General features: G+C 41.9%; 1 protein-coding gene across 6 annotated transcripts; it reads left to right on the top strand.

The window, feature by feature from the left end:
• The first annotated feature begins 16 nt into the window (after positions 1-16).
• Positions 17-17,067, top strand: LOC127176627 (COP9 signalosome complex subunit 6). Of its 6 annotated transcripts, XM_051128403.1 has the most exons (19): positions 17-281; positions 568-663; positions 830-916; positions 1,683-1,912; positions 2,269-2,341; positions 3,133-3,207; positions 3,324-3,443; positions 3,596-3,748; positions 3,820-4,024; positions 4,106-4,245; positions 4,326-4,424; positions 4,512-4,724; positions 4,796-4,905; positions 4,985-5,117; positions 5,227-5,424; positions 8,368-8,491; positions 8,863-8,965; positions 9,152-9,239; positions 11,168-11,233. In XM_051128403.1, exons 1-19 carry the CDS (start codon positions 99-101, stop codon positions 11,168-11,170), a joined length of 2,433 nt encoding a protein of 810 aa, XP_050984360.1. In that variant the 5' UTR covers positions 17-98; the 3' UTR covers positions 11,171-11,233. The 6 variants fall into 6 exon arrangements, 4 of the variants coding, with proteins under 4 accessions (XP_050984360.1, XP_050984361.1, XP_050984363.1 ...); XR_007829130.1 differs by lacking the exon at positions 8,368-8,491 and having other exon boundaries at positions 5,227-5,418; XR_007829129.1 differs by lacking the exon at positions 8,368-8,491 and having other exon boundaries at positions 18-281.
• Positions 17,068-17,565: the final 498 nt, after the last annotated feature.

The following is a 17,565-nucleotide window of genomic DNA, read 5'->3' as shown; positions in this document are numbered from 1 at the left end:
CCAAACAAAAAAGTAACAGACAAGACAAAAAGTAACAGAACAGCGGACACAGCAGAAGAATATGTGCTTGAATCGCGCTCGTTAACCGTGCGTTTGAGATGCGCTTTAACGCCTCATCGGACTCGTGCTCGGAAATTGTGCTGACTGAGCCGTCAGAGCCCCGGGGCGTGATGTGGGGTCCGGTAACGGGCGCCGCGGTGTTCGGTGCGAGTCTGGCGCTCATCGCAGCCGCGCTGCTCTACGCGTGTCATCGGAAACGGCCGTTCATCATCGCTGCACCGGTGAGAGCCGCTACTGCTTTGCGCTTCATTCTCATGTTAGGCACTTGACGCTGAGTTAATAAACCCCTGCAAGGAATGGCCATCGTTTGGTTAGTGGAGTTGTATACACCTCATAATAACTAGGCTTTCAGCACTGCATGTTGTGTCAGTGAGCACACATCACATCATAGACCTCGGTTGTTTTTATAGAAGGTTAGTTCTTGTGACTACAGACTAAACCCTAAAAGAAGCTGAAACAGTCAGCTTGAGCTGATTTGTCCATTTGTCTGAGACTGGTGTGTGTTAGTGTGAAGGTCTGCGGAGGCGTCTGGAGGAGTGTGAGGAGGAGAGCGACTGTGACAGCAGGAGAACACAAGCGGAGGCAGAAGCTGCTGAAAGAGCCGTACGTACCACAAACTCCAGCTTCACTCCATCACCGTGTGAGAGTCTAAAATGAGACATTGACCTACTGAAAAGGACGACATGGAAATTTTCCTTGCTAGTCTGTTTATGTGCGGCCTCATCATTTGAGTAAAGACAGATTTCTTCTGTTCTTCTTCTTCTCTCAGGAGCGGCGTCGGTCGGTGGTGAACGGCGACGTGGCTGCGTTTGCGCTGAAGGCGAGGGTCGTGTATCCCATCAACCAGAGATACAGAGTGAGTCTTGGGGCCGCATGCATAAAGCCGCTCAGAGTAAAAGTTTAGTCCAAGTGTCTCAAAATTCTAAGAATGATGTCATTTTACTCTTATTCCTAGACTACGAGTGATTCATAACGGTCCCTAAGTGTTAAGACTAAATTATTTAGGAGAGCTGGAGAGGCCTCCTAACCTAGTTAGGAGTAACAAGACGGCAGCAAAGAGGAGGAGACGCACACTTTCCAATGAACATTGACAAATTGGAGTTGATAAAACAATACAAACGTCATCATCACGATTTTTGTAAATGACCAAGTAAGAAACTTAATAACTTCTTCCACTCTACAAATCAATGCTCTGACTGTGGACATTAAAGCAGTAATTACCTTTTTTTCGCTAAAACAATGCAGCAATGCACCGGTGATGACACAGTAAGCAGGATCTTAAATATGGTGACACTAACCCTAACCAACTGCTACAGATCGTATAAATGCACAAACAGCTTGTAACACTCCAAAGACAACAAGAGGAAAACAAGAAAACGCATCATATGACCCCTTTAAGAATCAGTCTTACACTTTACTGAAAGTTGCTTTTAGCTTCTTTATTAAAGTCTCCTACTCTTAGAAAAGTCCTACTTTTCACTAAGAATTTTTGTGACACTTAAGTCAAAGCTTAAGACTATTCTTAACAGCATTTCTGAGTTTTATACATACAGCCCTGATCTCCAGTCAGTCAGAGCTTCAGTCCTGACACGTCATTAACGTGTGTGTTTGATGAATGTTAGCCGCTAGCAGACGGAGCCTCCAACCCTTCCCTGCATGAGCCGCCCAAGCGCCAGGCCCCGCCCAGCCAAGACTCCGCCTCCTCGCTGGGTGACGATTGGCCGAGTCAAGAGAGGGATGATGATGATGATGACAGCAGTCAGTTCGTCTCCTGCGGCCCCTCGTCTAAAACAAACACCAGTCACGTGTTTAGGAGAGTCCAGCACTACCCACAAACCCCATGTCACTCACGGTCAGTCACACTCACTCACACACACACACACACACACACACACACGTTACAGCTGAAACACACAGTGGCTGGATTTTTGTGCTTTCGGGCAGGTGCTTTTATCCAAAGCGATTTACAAATGAGGAATACAACAAGCCATTAATTTTAAGGGGAAATAACAGAAGTGCTATCAAGTCAACGTTTCAAACATCTTCCAGTCGTTCAAGCTGAAACACAGAGAGATTTAAGAAACAGTGAAAGCATGGGAGACGATTTTTCACTCCCCCTAAACCCTGTACAGCGCAGGTGTGAAGAAATGTCCAGATACGCAGCAGTGGCGATTTATTCTCAGTGCTGATATTTGTGTGTTTTTGCAGGGTGAGTTTGCTGTGTTTGACTCTACAGGAGCTACAGCTGCACACGTCACTGCTGCAGCAGCAGAAGTACACGGTAAAACACACATCAGCACACAGCTGTCCGTACATTATATACCGGTGCGTTCGCTTGAAGATTGGTGACAAATGACCGAGAATTCACCAGATAATGACATTAGGTGACATTTATTCATTTAGCAAATGTTTTTCACTTACACGTGCAAAAAAACAGCAGCAATTTCTGATTTTTTTTTTTTTTGTTGTTGTAAATGTGACCTGCCGATACTGATTTTTGCCAAACGCAATTTTCTTTCTAAGAGCTATAATTGACAGCATATACAAAAAAATCTATTTTTTAATGCAGTTTTTTTTTTTTTACAGTTTTATGCAAACGTTTGGGAACCCCTTGCAGAATTTGTGAATAGTTTTAACAAAATAAGAGCGATCATACAAAATGCATGTTTTATTTAGTACTGTCCTGAGCAAGATATTTTACATAAAAGACAAAAAAAATCGCTAAAATGATTCAAATAACCCTCTGCAAAAGTTTGGGAACCCTTGGTTCTTAATACTGTGAGTGGTGATGATCTACAACTGTTTTTTATTTTTTTGTTTTGTGATGGTTGTTCATGAGTCCATTGTTTGTTCTGAACAGTTGAACTGAACAGTGAAAACGGCTGATTCCGGTCTCTGGCTGTTCGGTCGGTGCATCTCTAGTATTAGCAGCACCAAAACCGTTCAGATGAAAACCAGACTAGAGCTTTCTTTGTAGTGGCAATAGAAGGTGCTTTATTTGTGTGTATCTGTATCTGTATGTGCCTTTCATGATGTAACTCATTATTGTTCTTCTCTGTGGATCTGCTGCAGATGTTCCTGCAGATTCTGCGAATGTCGTTGGGTGACAGAGAGCACGCAGGCGTCATTCACCAGCAGCAGCGGCAGGTGAGTCACGCGATCGTCAGGCGACGTAACGGTCCAGCGGCGGGCTCACAATGCGGATTCAGCTGCGTATTGTTCGTCTGACACATGGTTCATTAAACGTGTTCATTGTCTTGCAGGAGGTGGAGCTGCTGATGAGGGGCGTGTCTGTGGATGAGGGGGCGGAGACTGACGCGGTTGTGTCTATAGAAGAGGTGGAGAAAACGGGACGGGAGCAGCTGGAGCGCTCACTGCAGACGGTAACCATCGCTGGCTGTGTTCAGCATGTCATATATTGATTGTAAAGCGGCATAGTGTAGTGCATGATTTGGGACGCACCTGTATATTTTATATGCAGCATGTCTGTCACGTGTCAGTTTGTGACACGCTCTTTACGTTCACATGTATTCAGGCCGTGAGTTTCGCAAAGCAGTTGGAGCGGCTCAGGCAGACTCTTCACCGCACGTTTTCCAGTGACGTCTCAGAGGAAGTGACGCGTAGCGTGATCGGGTGCCTGCGACCGACGGAGGACGTTCTGGCTGAGGTTCAGGCGTCCGTTCTGAAGGTGAGTATCGCGCACTGCGGTCGTCACGTTCACACCACCACCCGACTCAGACTGACGCCGGTGTTTGACAGATGCTGCTGGAACGCTTTGAGTGCTGGCAGGAAGTGTCCGATGGCCTGAGAGAGAAGACGGCGCTGCTGAAACGGGAGGCGGAGCTTATGCTGAAAGCCACCGGCCAATCAGTGCATGAGCTGAGAGCTGACGGACAGCTGGACAAACAGACTCTCAGTGACGTGGAGACTGCAGTTAATGAAGCACTGGAGCAGAGCGCCGACGGTACCGACATGACACGTGACCAACATCGCAGCTGTGCTCTCATACCTCTTATTTCACTCCTGTGTGTGTGTGTGTGTGTAGAGATCAGACGTCAGACTGAAGAGCTCGCACTCAACCACTGTCAGAAGGCCTGTGTGAGGAGGAGGAGGATGATGAAGGCTCAGAGCTCTGAGTGGAGTCATGTGTCAGACACACAGACAGACGCTCCTCTCATGATGAAGGTGAGAAACACAGCGACCTCTCATCTGCTGGAGATTCTGTCTCTCCGTCCGTCGGTCTGTTTCACTGTCTGTCTGCGCAGGTGTTTGCTGAGCTGCAGATGAGACACTGGCATCAGAGGAGAGACTTTGAGCTGCAGCAGGACACAAGAATCACAGATGCTCTGTGTGAACGCTGGACGGTCAGTTTGTGTGTGTGTGTGTGTGTGTGTGTTTATAATCTGTGTGACGTGTATATCACTAGTGTGTTTGTGTTTATTGTCACACAGAGCTTGTGTAGTAAGTGCAGCCGACGCATTGCTGATTTGTGCTCAGAGTTCGTCCTCAGCAGTGTAACTGCAGGCTCCGCCCCTTCAGCAGACCAGGGCCAATCAGTGCTGCAGAGCATGAAGCTCACCGTCACCAATCAGATGCAGCGAGAAGAGAGACACGCCCAAGCGCGTCTGCACACGCTCAGAGAGCAGCTGCGGCGACGCGGACAGGTGATGCAGTCACATGCGGTATATTGACGAGCATTATGGGATGTACTGATCTGCATTATGGGATGCCGCAGGTTTGGACGGAGGACGAGGCTTTGACGCGTGCGTGTCAGAATCACTTTGGAGAACAGCAGCGTGAGGTCGTCACGGCGACGGTTTCCAGGTGTTCAGATATGCAGATGAGGTGAGTCCACGATGGACAGATGGAGCCGTTTGTTCGTTTTGTAATGTATTGATTGACTGATGGATTTGATTGGTTGCAGTTGTGCTCTAATTGAAGAGCAGCAGCATCTTTTGATTTTGGAGTTTCAGAGAATTTTAACAGCTCGATGTTTTTACCTGCAATCTGTGAAAGAGATGAAACTGAATCAGTTGACCGTACAGACGGATACACAGGTACACACACACACACACACACACACACTCACTCGCAGTCATGAACTCACACATACACACTCATTTATACACACATACAGACTCGGGCCCAACTTTCCGTTGTCTCCAGGACTCCTGTGTCGCCATGGAAACGGCCCCATCTGACGCGGCTGCGATTGGTCAGAATCTTCTGCACGAGCAGCTGTCGGAGCTGGAAGCCGCTGCTGACATGCTGCAGGGACACGCCCACTTCCTGGTTGGACACGCCCTCGCCCGAGCGGCACGCCTGCAGATCGGCGGAGCGTCTGCTGGAGACAGACAGGTGAAGGTCAGTAGGGTGTGGCGTATCGTTATCGGTCATTTTTCAAATGTTGGCATCTGCCGATAAGTTTTCTGTTTGGCCGATATGTTTGTGACTTTTATTTTGACAGTGCGCCAGACTTTTGTTTTGATGACGGAACAGCAGCGTCCGTCATTTTTACTCCATGCTGTATGTAAAAATAGGCTCGTTTGAGATGAGCAAATTCTGTGCAGAATCGATCACCGGTGATCACCGCAAGATGCATGCCGGTTAGAAATGTGTCCGAGTTACGTCCGCCTTGCGCTGATGTCCTGCTGACGTGTGCCAAAAAACAGTAGCTCTCCACCCACTGCGCTGACCAAAAGCACGATGGGAAACGCCTGGATGACGACACAGCTTAAAGCTCATTGGTCCACAACCGTGATGTTGCCGTTCTTTTCTAAAATGTTTTATTTTTTAATCTAATATCATTTGGTTATGTGTTTGAATATCTCCAAACGCTATGCCAGTGCGATCTCTGCGTGAGCTATGTGATCAGTGCTGGTCTGTAGGTTTGTGGGCAAAATAATGAAAATGGGCCCCACTAGTGTAAAAAACTGTCACAGAAATTTGACTAGTGAAGATAAAGCACATGAAATGACTATTTCAATATTTAAGCGTGAATGTGCATTAATTGTAACACATATTAAAAAAAAACATATGTAAAAAAAAAAATGTAAGCAAATCAAATAAAACAATAGGAGTGCAAGTAAGCTTAAGTAAAGTATACACAAAAACCAAACAGAATAAACATAGGCCTTAATATTCATGAATGATAGGAAATGCAGGCTATTCTGCTTGTTTTTAAGGATTGATTGATGATCACATGAAAAAAAAAATCCTTATTGAATTACATTGGATCTGGATCTGTAATTAATTAACTTAACATGCTAAATGTGGCTCATTTTTTCCTTATATGACAAGTCTGTCTGTGATCATGGGCATCACTGTATGTAAAAAACAAACAAACAAACAAAAAAAACCAAATACTATTACCATTTCTACCACAACTTCACTTTAATCTCTCTGTGATTCTTTCATGTCAAATAATTTAAAAATAGCATTAATGTGTAACAAGACTTCATTTCAAGAGAGGTAATATTAAGTGATTTCTAAAATCTAAACTGTAACAACAAAATCTGAACTGTAACAAGAGGTTTTCTGACATTATTTACCCAAAAATTATAAAGAACGCTGAGTTTGTTGTGCCTTTGTGTAGGACTGCACAATTTGGCCAAAACGTTGTTTTTATCAATATGACTAATTCTGAATAAAAACATTAAACAAAACAATAATTATTGTTACTGATTATCAATATATTTTACAGAAAACTGCAGCATGACCTGTTAACATACAGGAGGCCTAATTATAAATGTTTAGAAAGCTGTAAGAATTTATTATAAAATTAATTAAGATTTAAAATCTTTGACAAAAAAAAAGTTTAAGTAATATATGTAATACATGTAATAGAATGTTTAACTCATACAGGAAATCGCTATAATACGGACAAAGGTGTACGCTTTCGCGTAGCTTAAAACTCAGAGACATTTTAACTCATGAAACACGGAGACAGATCTGTACGATTGAGACTAAATGGATTATCTCTGTTCTTCGAGCCATATCGGGCATTTTTATATGAATATGCAATGCTAATAAACAGCCTTTGTCACTTTATAGAATACTATATAAAATAATGATTTTGCCTCATTCTGTGATGGGAAACCACGTCATATCAAAAAAGGAAGTTATTTCAAAAACCCGACTGATGAATTTGGAGCAAAATCATGTCATTAAAACGTTCTCGGTAGACAGGTTTGTAAACAGATCCATGCAAAATCCATGCACGCGTTCTACTGAGGTAAATTTGAACGCACAGACTTTTTTTTTCTTGGTATGTTCGACACATATGCCGCACTATTCAGCACTGGTGCGCGTTATCTTAGTTGCGTTAAGGTGCGTGCGGCTTTAAGTTGCGCTGCGCACACCGATCGGTGTATGACATTAAAGTACCGCAAGAGCGGGTTGAAAGCATGCAGAGCTGTCTGCGCTCTATAGTTCTTGCGGAACTTTGATTTTAAAAACGGATCTTTCTGCGCAGCGTCGCCTCAAATCGAACGCACCTAAAAATCCAATGGACAACCTCCGCCTGTATCGCCTGTTGGACGGGCCGGCACTGTATGTGATTGTTGTCATATTTCTATAAAAATCTAAAATACACGTTTGTATTAAAGTAAAAATGGATGATAAATACGCCTTTCGTACGGAATTAAATAGCAAGCACTTTGAGTGTCTTGTTCATCATATTTATTTTCATATAAAAACAACAGCTGAAACTATATCATGTTTATCAGCAACACAGCACGAGTGTGATAACGCGATATCCGCCTTTGATCTCGTAGGTGTCTGTTCTACTTCGAGAGGTCAGATCTGCCCGTCTTGACTGCACTTATTTCACTCCTCCGCCTACTCTCACCTTCAGTTCAGGCGAGGAGCATCTCAAAGGAGCCTGATGAGTGTTACCTTATCCTAACTTTCCAGAGTGCCTTGTTGGTTACAGTGTTTACTGTCATTTTTATTTGTATATTTTTACAAATTTCTTTAATTTGTCATCCAAAGTATGTTTATTTTACACATTTATAATATTAATGTAATTCATTTTCAAATTATTTCAAATTTCTCAAATATTAATTAAAATAAATATTATTATAAATGATAATTAAAATATAAAAAATATACTTGTATATATCGGCCATCGATTAAACCTCACGTTTATCATCATGTCACACTGAAGGTAGTGAGTGTAAATGCTGAGCGATATTGAGACTTCATGCAGATCACAGGCTAATCGACGTGAATGCAAAACACTGTATAATAATAAAAGGTGATCAGGAAGTCGTGTGTTTGACGTTCAGACACTCTGTCTGTCTGCAGGAGCGGCTGATCGACGCCGTGTCTGAAAGCGTCTATGTGACACGCGATTCTGTTTCGTCTCTCGTCCACAAATATTTCTCTCGGATCCAAAACACGAGCCTCACGCCGCACAGCAGCGCCGACGGTACGAGTCCTGACAGTGTCTCCTACTGCTGGAGGCTTTGTGAAAGTGAAAGAGCTCGAGTCGTGTTCATTTCTCTAATGCTTGATATAATGTTGATACTGCTTCCAAGTAGCTTTACAGTAATAAATGGGAAAGTCAGCGTTGCAAAGTTCTGTCAGTTATTTTAATTACAGATTAATAATTCAGTTCAATATCGAAGGAGACCATAAAAAATAAGCCAAACTCCATCAGGTGACTGTAATGAAGGAAAACAACCTCAACAGAAACATTTGAGCAAAGGTTGATGTTTGTCCTGTAGGGGGAGCTCTGAAAACACTCATTCATTCAGAGTGTGTGTGTGTGTGTGTGTGTGTGTGTGTGTGTGTGTTTAGAGGATACAGACACACAGACAGAAAGGACAGCCTGTACTAGAGCTCTACAAACACAACTCACCAACTGGGCCAGAAAACCCACATCTGCTGAATTACATCACAGGTACAGACGCGCACACACTTATTGTTCTTATTGTTTTGTCCTTTTTTTATGTTTAAGTTTTAATCCCTAATTTATTTCACTTAATGTTCATTTTTGTTAGTTGATTGATTTCAGTTAGTTTAACTAAAGTTACCTTGACACACACACACACGTAGTTCTGTAAATGAGTGTCTCATGTGTGTTTAGGGTTGTGGAGCTGAAGAGGACGTGTGTGAAGGAGTTTAAAACGGATCATCACAGTCCAGCACAAACCAACACCTACAGACAGATCAGAGTACGTGCTGAACTCCGTCCGTCTGTCCGTCTGTCTGTCATGGGTGTGATGTAGATTTACATTTTAGGGCTGCGTTTCCCAAAAGCATCCTAACCCTAAGTAGATCATAGATCTACGATCAACATAGCTTACAGTATGATGCTATTGGGGAACACACAGCCCAGGTCAGTTGACAGATCCTGCAGTGCTCAAATCTATATTTATTGCGACATTTATGATGATTTTTATACCTGTGGTTTAAAATGGGTCATTGTCATTTTTTTTTCTGTCTTTATAATAAAGGAAAACGACAGCTGTCCAAAGCCATTTGTGTAGTTGAGCAGTTTTTATTTGTGTAATTAAATGTGTGTGTGTGAGATCATGAATATCACTGGTTTCTTACAGTCAGAGATCATGAGAAATTCCTGCTGTTGAGACTTCGTCTTATCTTTATAAAAGAAAACACTTTTAGTCTTTATAACTTACCACAAATGTAACCCCATATTATCATCTGCATTCCTCAGTTTATTTTTGTTTCCAGATTTGTACATTTTGTGTAAGTACATTGTTGAGGTAAAGCTGTTCATCATTTTTTCTTATAGATTGTTAGATCTAAAATACTATTTGTTTGCAGGAAAATTCAATAACAAACAGCGCTCGTGGTTTCTCTGTTTTTTTATGCTGCGGATTAAATCCGTTTCGTCCTCCGGCTGCACTGGTGGCGCTAATGCGCTGAAACGCGTTTCTAACCGCCACCAAATAAGAGGTTTGCCCAACCGCTCATGCGCCTAATCGGACAGCCAAAATGGCGGCGAGTAACGGCGGAGGAATGGAGGTGGACGCGACAGGTGAGAGAATCACACGTTAGCTCCGCTTACCGTTCTTCATAATGACAGATCCATTTCACTTACTATAAAGAGGACACACGATCACTGGAATAAAAGCACAGATCATCTCGAGCTGCCAGTGAGGCTTGGGCTGTTATGACTGACTGACAGACGCTGCCCCGGGATTGTTTTTGATTGGACAGGGAACCTCATAAGTCCCGCCTCACGAGCGGAGTCTCTTCTGTGATTGGCTGCGTTCGCGTCCGTCAGTCATGTCTGCTGCTGCTTCTTTTTTGGACAATAACAACATCCACAATGTTTGTGGTTTCGCTGCATTTGAGCACTTGTGCGCTCATGTTGATGTTTTGAGGGTGTTTGTCGGGTAACACGAGTTCATTGTTTGAAGATCAAATGTAATTTTCGTGTAATATCGTCATTAAAATGTTTCGAAATGAAAGGACTCCGAATGACACTTCTGTATAAATCAGTCTGTCAAACTGAACCAACGTAATGAGCGAATTTGACATACAAAGAGAAAGAAGTCGATATTTCAGTGTGGAGATGTTTATGGCAGTGCCTGAAGGTGTTTTTAATCATCACACAGTTTCTCAGAACCTTCATTTTAGCTGCGAATTCTAAAAATGTTTTGCTAACGGTCCCATTAATTTGTGCAAACGTTATTTTTGAATGTCATTGGAAAACATTGTTTTTTTAACGTTTTTTTCCTTGCCTATGTGAACGATGTTCCATTTTCTACTTTTGTAAACATTATGGGAAAATTACGTTTGAATGTCGTCTGAACCGATAACTAATACGTGATATTGTTTTAAAAAACAAAGTTAAAGTCCAATTAAAACGCTCAGGAGCATTGCATAAGTGATATCTTTATGCTGATGTTTTGGGAATGTTATCAGCCGATAACTTAGAACAAAAGTTCTATTAATGCTACTGGAGAAATGTTTGTTCATAAATTGGAGAGAACCTTGTCATTACATGTTAGTTGAGATTTAGCAATAGTCAGAAATTGTAAATGGGTTTTACAGAGTCACATCTTCATCATGATTTTTCAACGAGAGTGAAATCTGTGTGTGTGTGTGTGTGTGTGTGTGTGTGTTTTGGCAGTGAGCCCCAGTGTGATGGCGTCTGGTGTCACGGGCAGCGTGTCGGTAGCTTTACATCCACTCGTCATCCTGAATATCTCCGATCACTGGATCCGGATCCGCTCGCAGGAGGGACGAGCCATGCAGGGTTAGTGTGTGTGTGTTAGTAAAGCAGACACATCCTCGTACTCAAAGGTAAAAACTCTTTGTAAATAAAAGCAGTCATGTTACTGTTTTCATGTATTGTTTGTGTGTGTTTGCAGTTGTTGGCGCTCTGATCGGAAAACAGGAGGGCAGAAACATCGAGGTGATGAATTCATTTGAGCTGCTGTTTCACACCGTAGAAGATCAGATTCACATCGATAAAGAGTATTATTACACTAAAGAAGAACAGTGTGAGTACTACACACACACACACACACATACATTCACACTGTCTGTAGTGATTCCTAATGTTTGAGTGTTGTGTGATGCTGGTTTTCCTCTGTCAGTCAAGCAGGTTTTTAAGGACATGGAGTTTCTGGGCTGGTACACGACCGGCGGCGCTCCAGACCAATCAGATATCCACATTCATAAGCAGGTGGGTGGAGCCGAAGATGAACTCCTCCCATCAGTGTGTTGTGTCGTACTGAAACTGTGTGTGTTTTTTGTAGGTGTGTGAGATCATCGAGAGTCCGCTGTTCCTGAAACTCAACCCCATGACCAAACACACTGACGTGAGTCACACACACACACACACACACACACACAGACTAAACACAGAACGTGTTTCTGAATCCTGACCTTTAACCTTTGTGTGCGCAGCTGCCAGTCAGCGTGTATGAATCTGTGATTGACATCATCAGCGGAGAGGTGAGTGTGTGTGTGTGTGAATCTGAAATGGTCCAAAAGTTGTCAGGTTTGTAGCTTGACCATTTTCCTTTTCATTTTGAGTGATTACCTGTGTGTGACGTAATGAGGTAACAATCACCCTTCCTACTGTAAACTCAACTTAAAAGTTGAACTTTGAGTGATGTTGATCATAACACATGGACTTGAGTTCCAGGTCTAAGGCCCTGTTTACACCAGTGCGTTTTTTATTTTAAAACAGTTTTTGTTTCAGAAACGATCTCTGTCTAAACTACAGAACCAAACACGCATGTCACGTGAACGTTCACGCAGGTACAACCATAGATGGCTGGGCAAAAAAATTATGACAATTTTTTTTTTTTCATATCAGTCGATATCAATAATTATCAAGATAAATGTCAAATCTTTATTTCTTTCAAGTTTAAAGTCAGATTTTTGCTCCAAAGTGAAAGTTGTAGAAGCCAGACCATTAATTATCCATAACACAATAAATATCTAAATAGAGAAATTAATTTCTACATGTTCTAATGAGTTATATTGTTTCAAATCAAGAAACAGGTTTGGGTTGTCTGATAATGATAATGAATGAATGAATGAATGATCGCATTTATATAGCGCTTTCATTGTGTATTGCCATACACCCAAAGCGCTTTACAATCATATGGGGGATCTCTCCTCAACCACCACCAGTGTGCAGCATCCACTTGATGATGTGACAGCAGCCACAGGACAACGGCGCCAGTGTGCTCAACACACACCAGCTACAGGTGGAGAGGAGAGAGTGATAGAGCCAATTCAATGAAAAGGGAGTATTAGGAGGCCATGATTGACAAAGGCCAGAGGAGGGAATTTGGCCAGGATAATGATATCACTTTTTTGTCTCTTAGAAATGTACATTTGATAGTAGCTTGCAGAGGTACATTTTTGTTCATTATCAATCAGTAACATCTCTAAAAAATTGTAGCAACCTCCGTTTTATATGGTTAAATTTATTCTGATCCAGTTTTTTTTTTTTTTTTTAATTAAGCATTGGTCTCCCATAGTAGCAAGCGTACATTTTAAATCATGATAAACTCAGTTAAAGGGGTCATCGGATGCCCATTTTCTACAAGTTGATATGATTCTTTAGGGTCTATTATATACTTTGGTTAAAAATTCTCAATGGTTGTGTAAAACAACACCCTTTTTACCTTGTCAAAATCAGCTCTGCAAAAATCATCTCATTCTGAGGGATTGTTCCTTTAAATGCAAATGAGCTCAGCTCGCCCCGCCCCTCTCTTCTCTCTGTGGAGTGACGAACCTGTTTACTTTAGCTGCATTTAGCTGTGAAACTTGCTAACTAGCAGGTTATTAGGAAAAGTGATTGCAGAGATTCATAAAAACCCCTTATGCTCACTTCTGCTGTAAGTGAAGCTGGATCACGAATGATTCGCGTGAACATAGACGGATATATGTAGATCGGGAGCCGCATTCCCTTCACAAACAAACGTAATCCACTGCATCTTCAGCGGCTCAGATGTCGGGAGTAAATGACGACCACTATGTTCATTATTACATTCAGCAACACAACACCTCAATCACTCAATCAGAGATATTCGTGTCTAACTTACATCCCTGCTCCGGCATCCAAACAAAGAGGCTGGACTGTTACAGCTGATTTGAGGTAAAACGCTCATGTCAATCAACTATGGTGTATCCTCTGTCATGTGACGCCACACCGACAGGCATCTGAGAACGGCTCGACTTGAAAAAGGGGATATTATTTTTACAGATTAATTAAAAACCACTGCATGGATTTTTATCATTATAGGGTAGATTTGTACATACACTGACAACACACATTAATGTTCAAACAACATGTAAAAGTGAACTTTGCATTCGATGACCCCTTTAAAACCACACATAATGGTACCTCAATACCATGGTAAAAATATAACTACATGGTTTTATAGGTAGCCTATTTGTAGGAAGAACATGTATTTGTGATTAAGCTATAGCTTAATCACAAATACATACATACTATAATTATATACTGTTACTCCTGTAATAAAATTCAGTGTGAATATCCCACATTGCTGCCTCAATACCATGGTGCAGTGAGTGTTACTACAGTAAATCCATGGTAAATGATGGTGACGTGTAGATTGAAAAGTCTTCTGATTGTCTCGTTGTACACAGCTTTAAACTAGTTTGAATCCGAGTTGTTTGTGTTTATCGCTGAATTCAAGTGTTTCACACTCACAGCGCTGTTCAGTGCTCGCGTGACGGAGTAAACATCTTCTGTAGTGAGCTCGAGCAGCGCGGCAGTTTGAACTTTGGTCAGAGCGGATAAACGGTCCGTGTGGCCCGATTCAAGTGACTCACACTGTTTTGTTCCGCTTTTGGCATATTTCGAACATTTATCGAACTCTTCATATCGTGTTTTGTATCAATTCATATCAAATTATCGCCCACCCCTAACCATAGATGTGTATTGGTAGATTCCCTATTATTTAGATGGCAGACGCATCTACGTGCTTGGAGCGGTCGAATGATGAATCTGCGTATACAGATCAACAATGAGCATGATGTTATTGTTTACACGGTCGTCAAGGATACGCAGAACCGATGTGGCCAACGTTTTCAAAAGTCACAGTTTTTGAGGAGTAGTGTAAATGACAGGTGTAACCGTAGCAAAAATTATGCTTTTTTAAAACAAAAATGCACTAGTGTAAACGCAGCTTAGGGAATAAGGACCTGCAGAATGTTTCCGTCGGTTGACGTGCATTATAATGTGCTGTAGAGGTTTTGTTTTAAGGAGCTCAGAGCGTTTCGTCTCTAGAACAGAATTCTGTTTTGTGCCATGACGCAAATATGCCGCTGTGATTAAAAGTAAAATAAGACAATTTTGCAATACCAATACATAGAGGTAATCACTCAAAACATGAGGACAATCACTGATGGTCAAGCAACTTGATCTAGAGCACTTGAGATGGACTGAAAATAATAGATCGTCGACACAATCTACAGAGCAAACCAGTGTGATATTTTTTTTTTTTTTTTTTAATGCACTGCTCAATTCTGGGATTTGGGTCTGTTTTGCTTCCATATTATGTCTCTTCTTTCAGTCTAGTGGACAGAAAACATCCAAAATGCATATGAAGTGTTTCACTTTGTCTATTTGCATCGGTAGATTTCAATCTTTAAGGAGTTTTTCTTCTCTTACAAACACCAGACTTTACAGTTTTATTCCTCATATTTCAATGACACTGATTTATTTGACATTTCACTGCTAAAAACGTGTTTGTTTTCTGTCTGTTGACAGTATTTTCTGTTTGTTTTACTGTGTTCAGCTGTAGAATCTCCAGTCGTTCACAGGGTCTGATTGATCTGAGGATTTTAACAATTTATATCAGATCGTTCACATGAAGTCTGTGCTTGTACCCATCCTTAGTTCGGAGGTCAGAGGTCGTAATCGTTTGTCCTGTCATCTTTGCTAGGCGACTATGCTGTTTGCTGAGCTGCCGTATACGCTAGCGACAGAAGAGGCCGAGCGCATCGGAGTCGATCACGTCGCGAGGATGACGGCCATAGGGACAGGAGAAAACTCAACAGGTACACAAACACACACACATCAATACATACACAGACACAGGAATGAGTGTGTGTGATTTAACTGTATTTTGTGTCAGTGGCGGAGCATCTGATCGCTCAGCACAGCGCTATAAAGATGCTGCACAGCCGCGTGAAGGTCATTCTGGAGTACGTCAAAGCTGTTCAGGCAGGTGAGTTACAACACACACACAAAGTCAAGTCACTTTTATTTATGTAGCACTTTTTACAGTACAGATGTGTCAAAGCAGCTTTACAGCATTAAACAGAAAAATGGTGTCGAGTTCTCTCAAGTTCAGTTCTCTCCTGCCACCCTACAGGTAACCTGAAACAGATTTTATGATGGCTTTATTACTACAACGTGTGGTCACATTTTGTTTTTTTTATTTTAAAGACAAGCGTGTGGAATACTGAGTACATCTGTTATAATCGTCTCTCATATCCCATCATTCACTTCAGGCAGACGCTGATGTGGACTGAGCCTGACTCATTCACTGAATTTCATTTGCAATCTGGACGCCCAGCTGATTTATTGGATGAGCTCTTGAGTTTGCAACATGTGGTCAATAACAAAAAATCCATAACAAATCAGCTTTCCCACCATTGAAAAACACAGACTGACACTGCTGGAGAACGGCTTGAACTGCACTCTTAGACACCTCTGTGAATTCTGTTGAACAGCCACAAACTCTCTCTGGTGTGTGTGTGTGTGTGTGTGTGTGTGTGTGTGTGTTAGGTGAGGTCCCGTTCAATCACGAGATCCTGCGGGAGGCGAACGCTCTCTGTCACCGTCTGCCGGTTCTCAACACGCTCAAGTTCAAGACAGACTTCTATGATGTGAGTTCTTTAGTATTTTTAGTTGTGTGAGGTGAGCACTGCTCAGTCACTTTTTAGGGGCTGAAACTAATTTTACTACAAAAAAAGGTTTCATTACTGACTCCTCAGCACAATCACTTCTCTCGAAGGAGTCATTCACAAATTCACTTACATATAATAAACAAAGTAAAGGTTATGCGTGTTTGGTGTGCTGGTTAGGATAGAAATAGTTGTGAGGAGATGGAGTGATGGAGCGATGCTGGAAAACGGTAAGTCTGCTGTGTATATACACACCTGTTAATCAGGTTAATTATCTGAACGTGCTCCTCCCGAACTTTGTTAATAAAACCTCATTTAGCGAAAGGATAATTCAGATGTTTGATCTGATGAATTTTCACACGATGCATCGAAATACCGAACGTTCTCTCTTTCTCCAGCAATGCAATGACGTGGGTCTGATGGCGTATCTGGGAACCATCACCAAAACCTGCAACAGCATGAACCAGTTCATCAACAAATTCAATGTGCTGTACGACAGGCAGGGCATCGGCCGGCGCATGAGGGGCCTGTTCTTCTGAAAGCAGAGCACATCACTCCTGCTTCTGTCTCTCTTTTCTTTCTGACCGTGATCGCTGTTAATACAATAAACGTGATGTCTTTGTGTGAGATCCCTGTTCATCTTTACTTTTACATGTCAAGATATCACACACAACCCTCTTGTGATTAAGACAGGGTTATTTCTATAGCGCTAAAATCCCACAACTTTATTCACACAGAATATCTAAACGCACAGCTATGGTATTGTTTTTTATACCTGTTGTTTTCTCATGCAAAAGTCATTGATTGGCCATTGGAAATAAACAGATTAGTCTGCAAAGTAGAGAAATATTTTGCGCTCACTCTATCAGATGAGTGTGTGTGTGTATTTGTTTTTGCTACATTGTGGGGACCAAATGTTCCCACAAGGATAGTAAAACCTGAAATTTTGGACATTGTGGGGACCGTCCTAAATGATTAAAAATAGTAAATGGTGTTTATCTGAAAATGTAACGATGCAAACATGTTTTCTGTGAGGGCTAGATTTAGGGTTAGGGTTGGGTTAGGGGACAGACAATATCGTTTGGTCAGTATAAAAACTATAGAACTAACTATAGAAGTCTATGG

This window comes from Labeo rohita, chromosome 14 (genome assembly GCF_022985175.1).
Source record: "Labeo rohita strain BAU-BD-2019 chromosome 14, IGBB_LRoh.1.0, whole genome shotgun sequence".
Classification (NCBI taxonomy): domain Eukaryota; kingdom Metazoa; phylum Chordata; class Actinopteri; order Cypriniformes; family Cyprinidae; genus Labeo; species Labeo rohita.
This window is presented reverse-complemented; position numbering and strand designations above follow the sequence as displayed.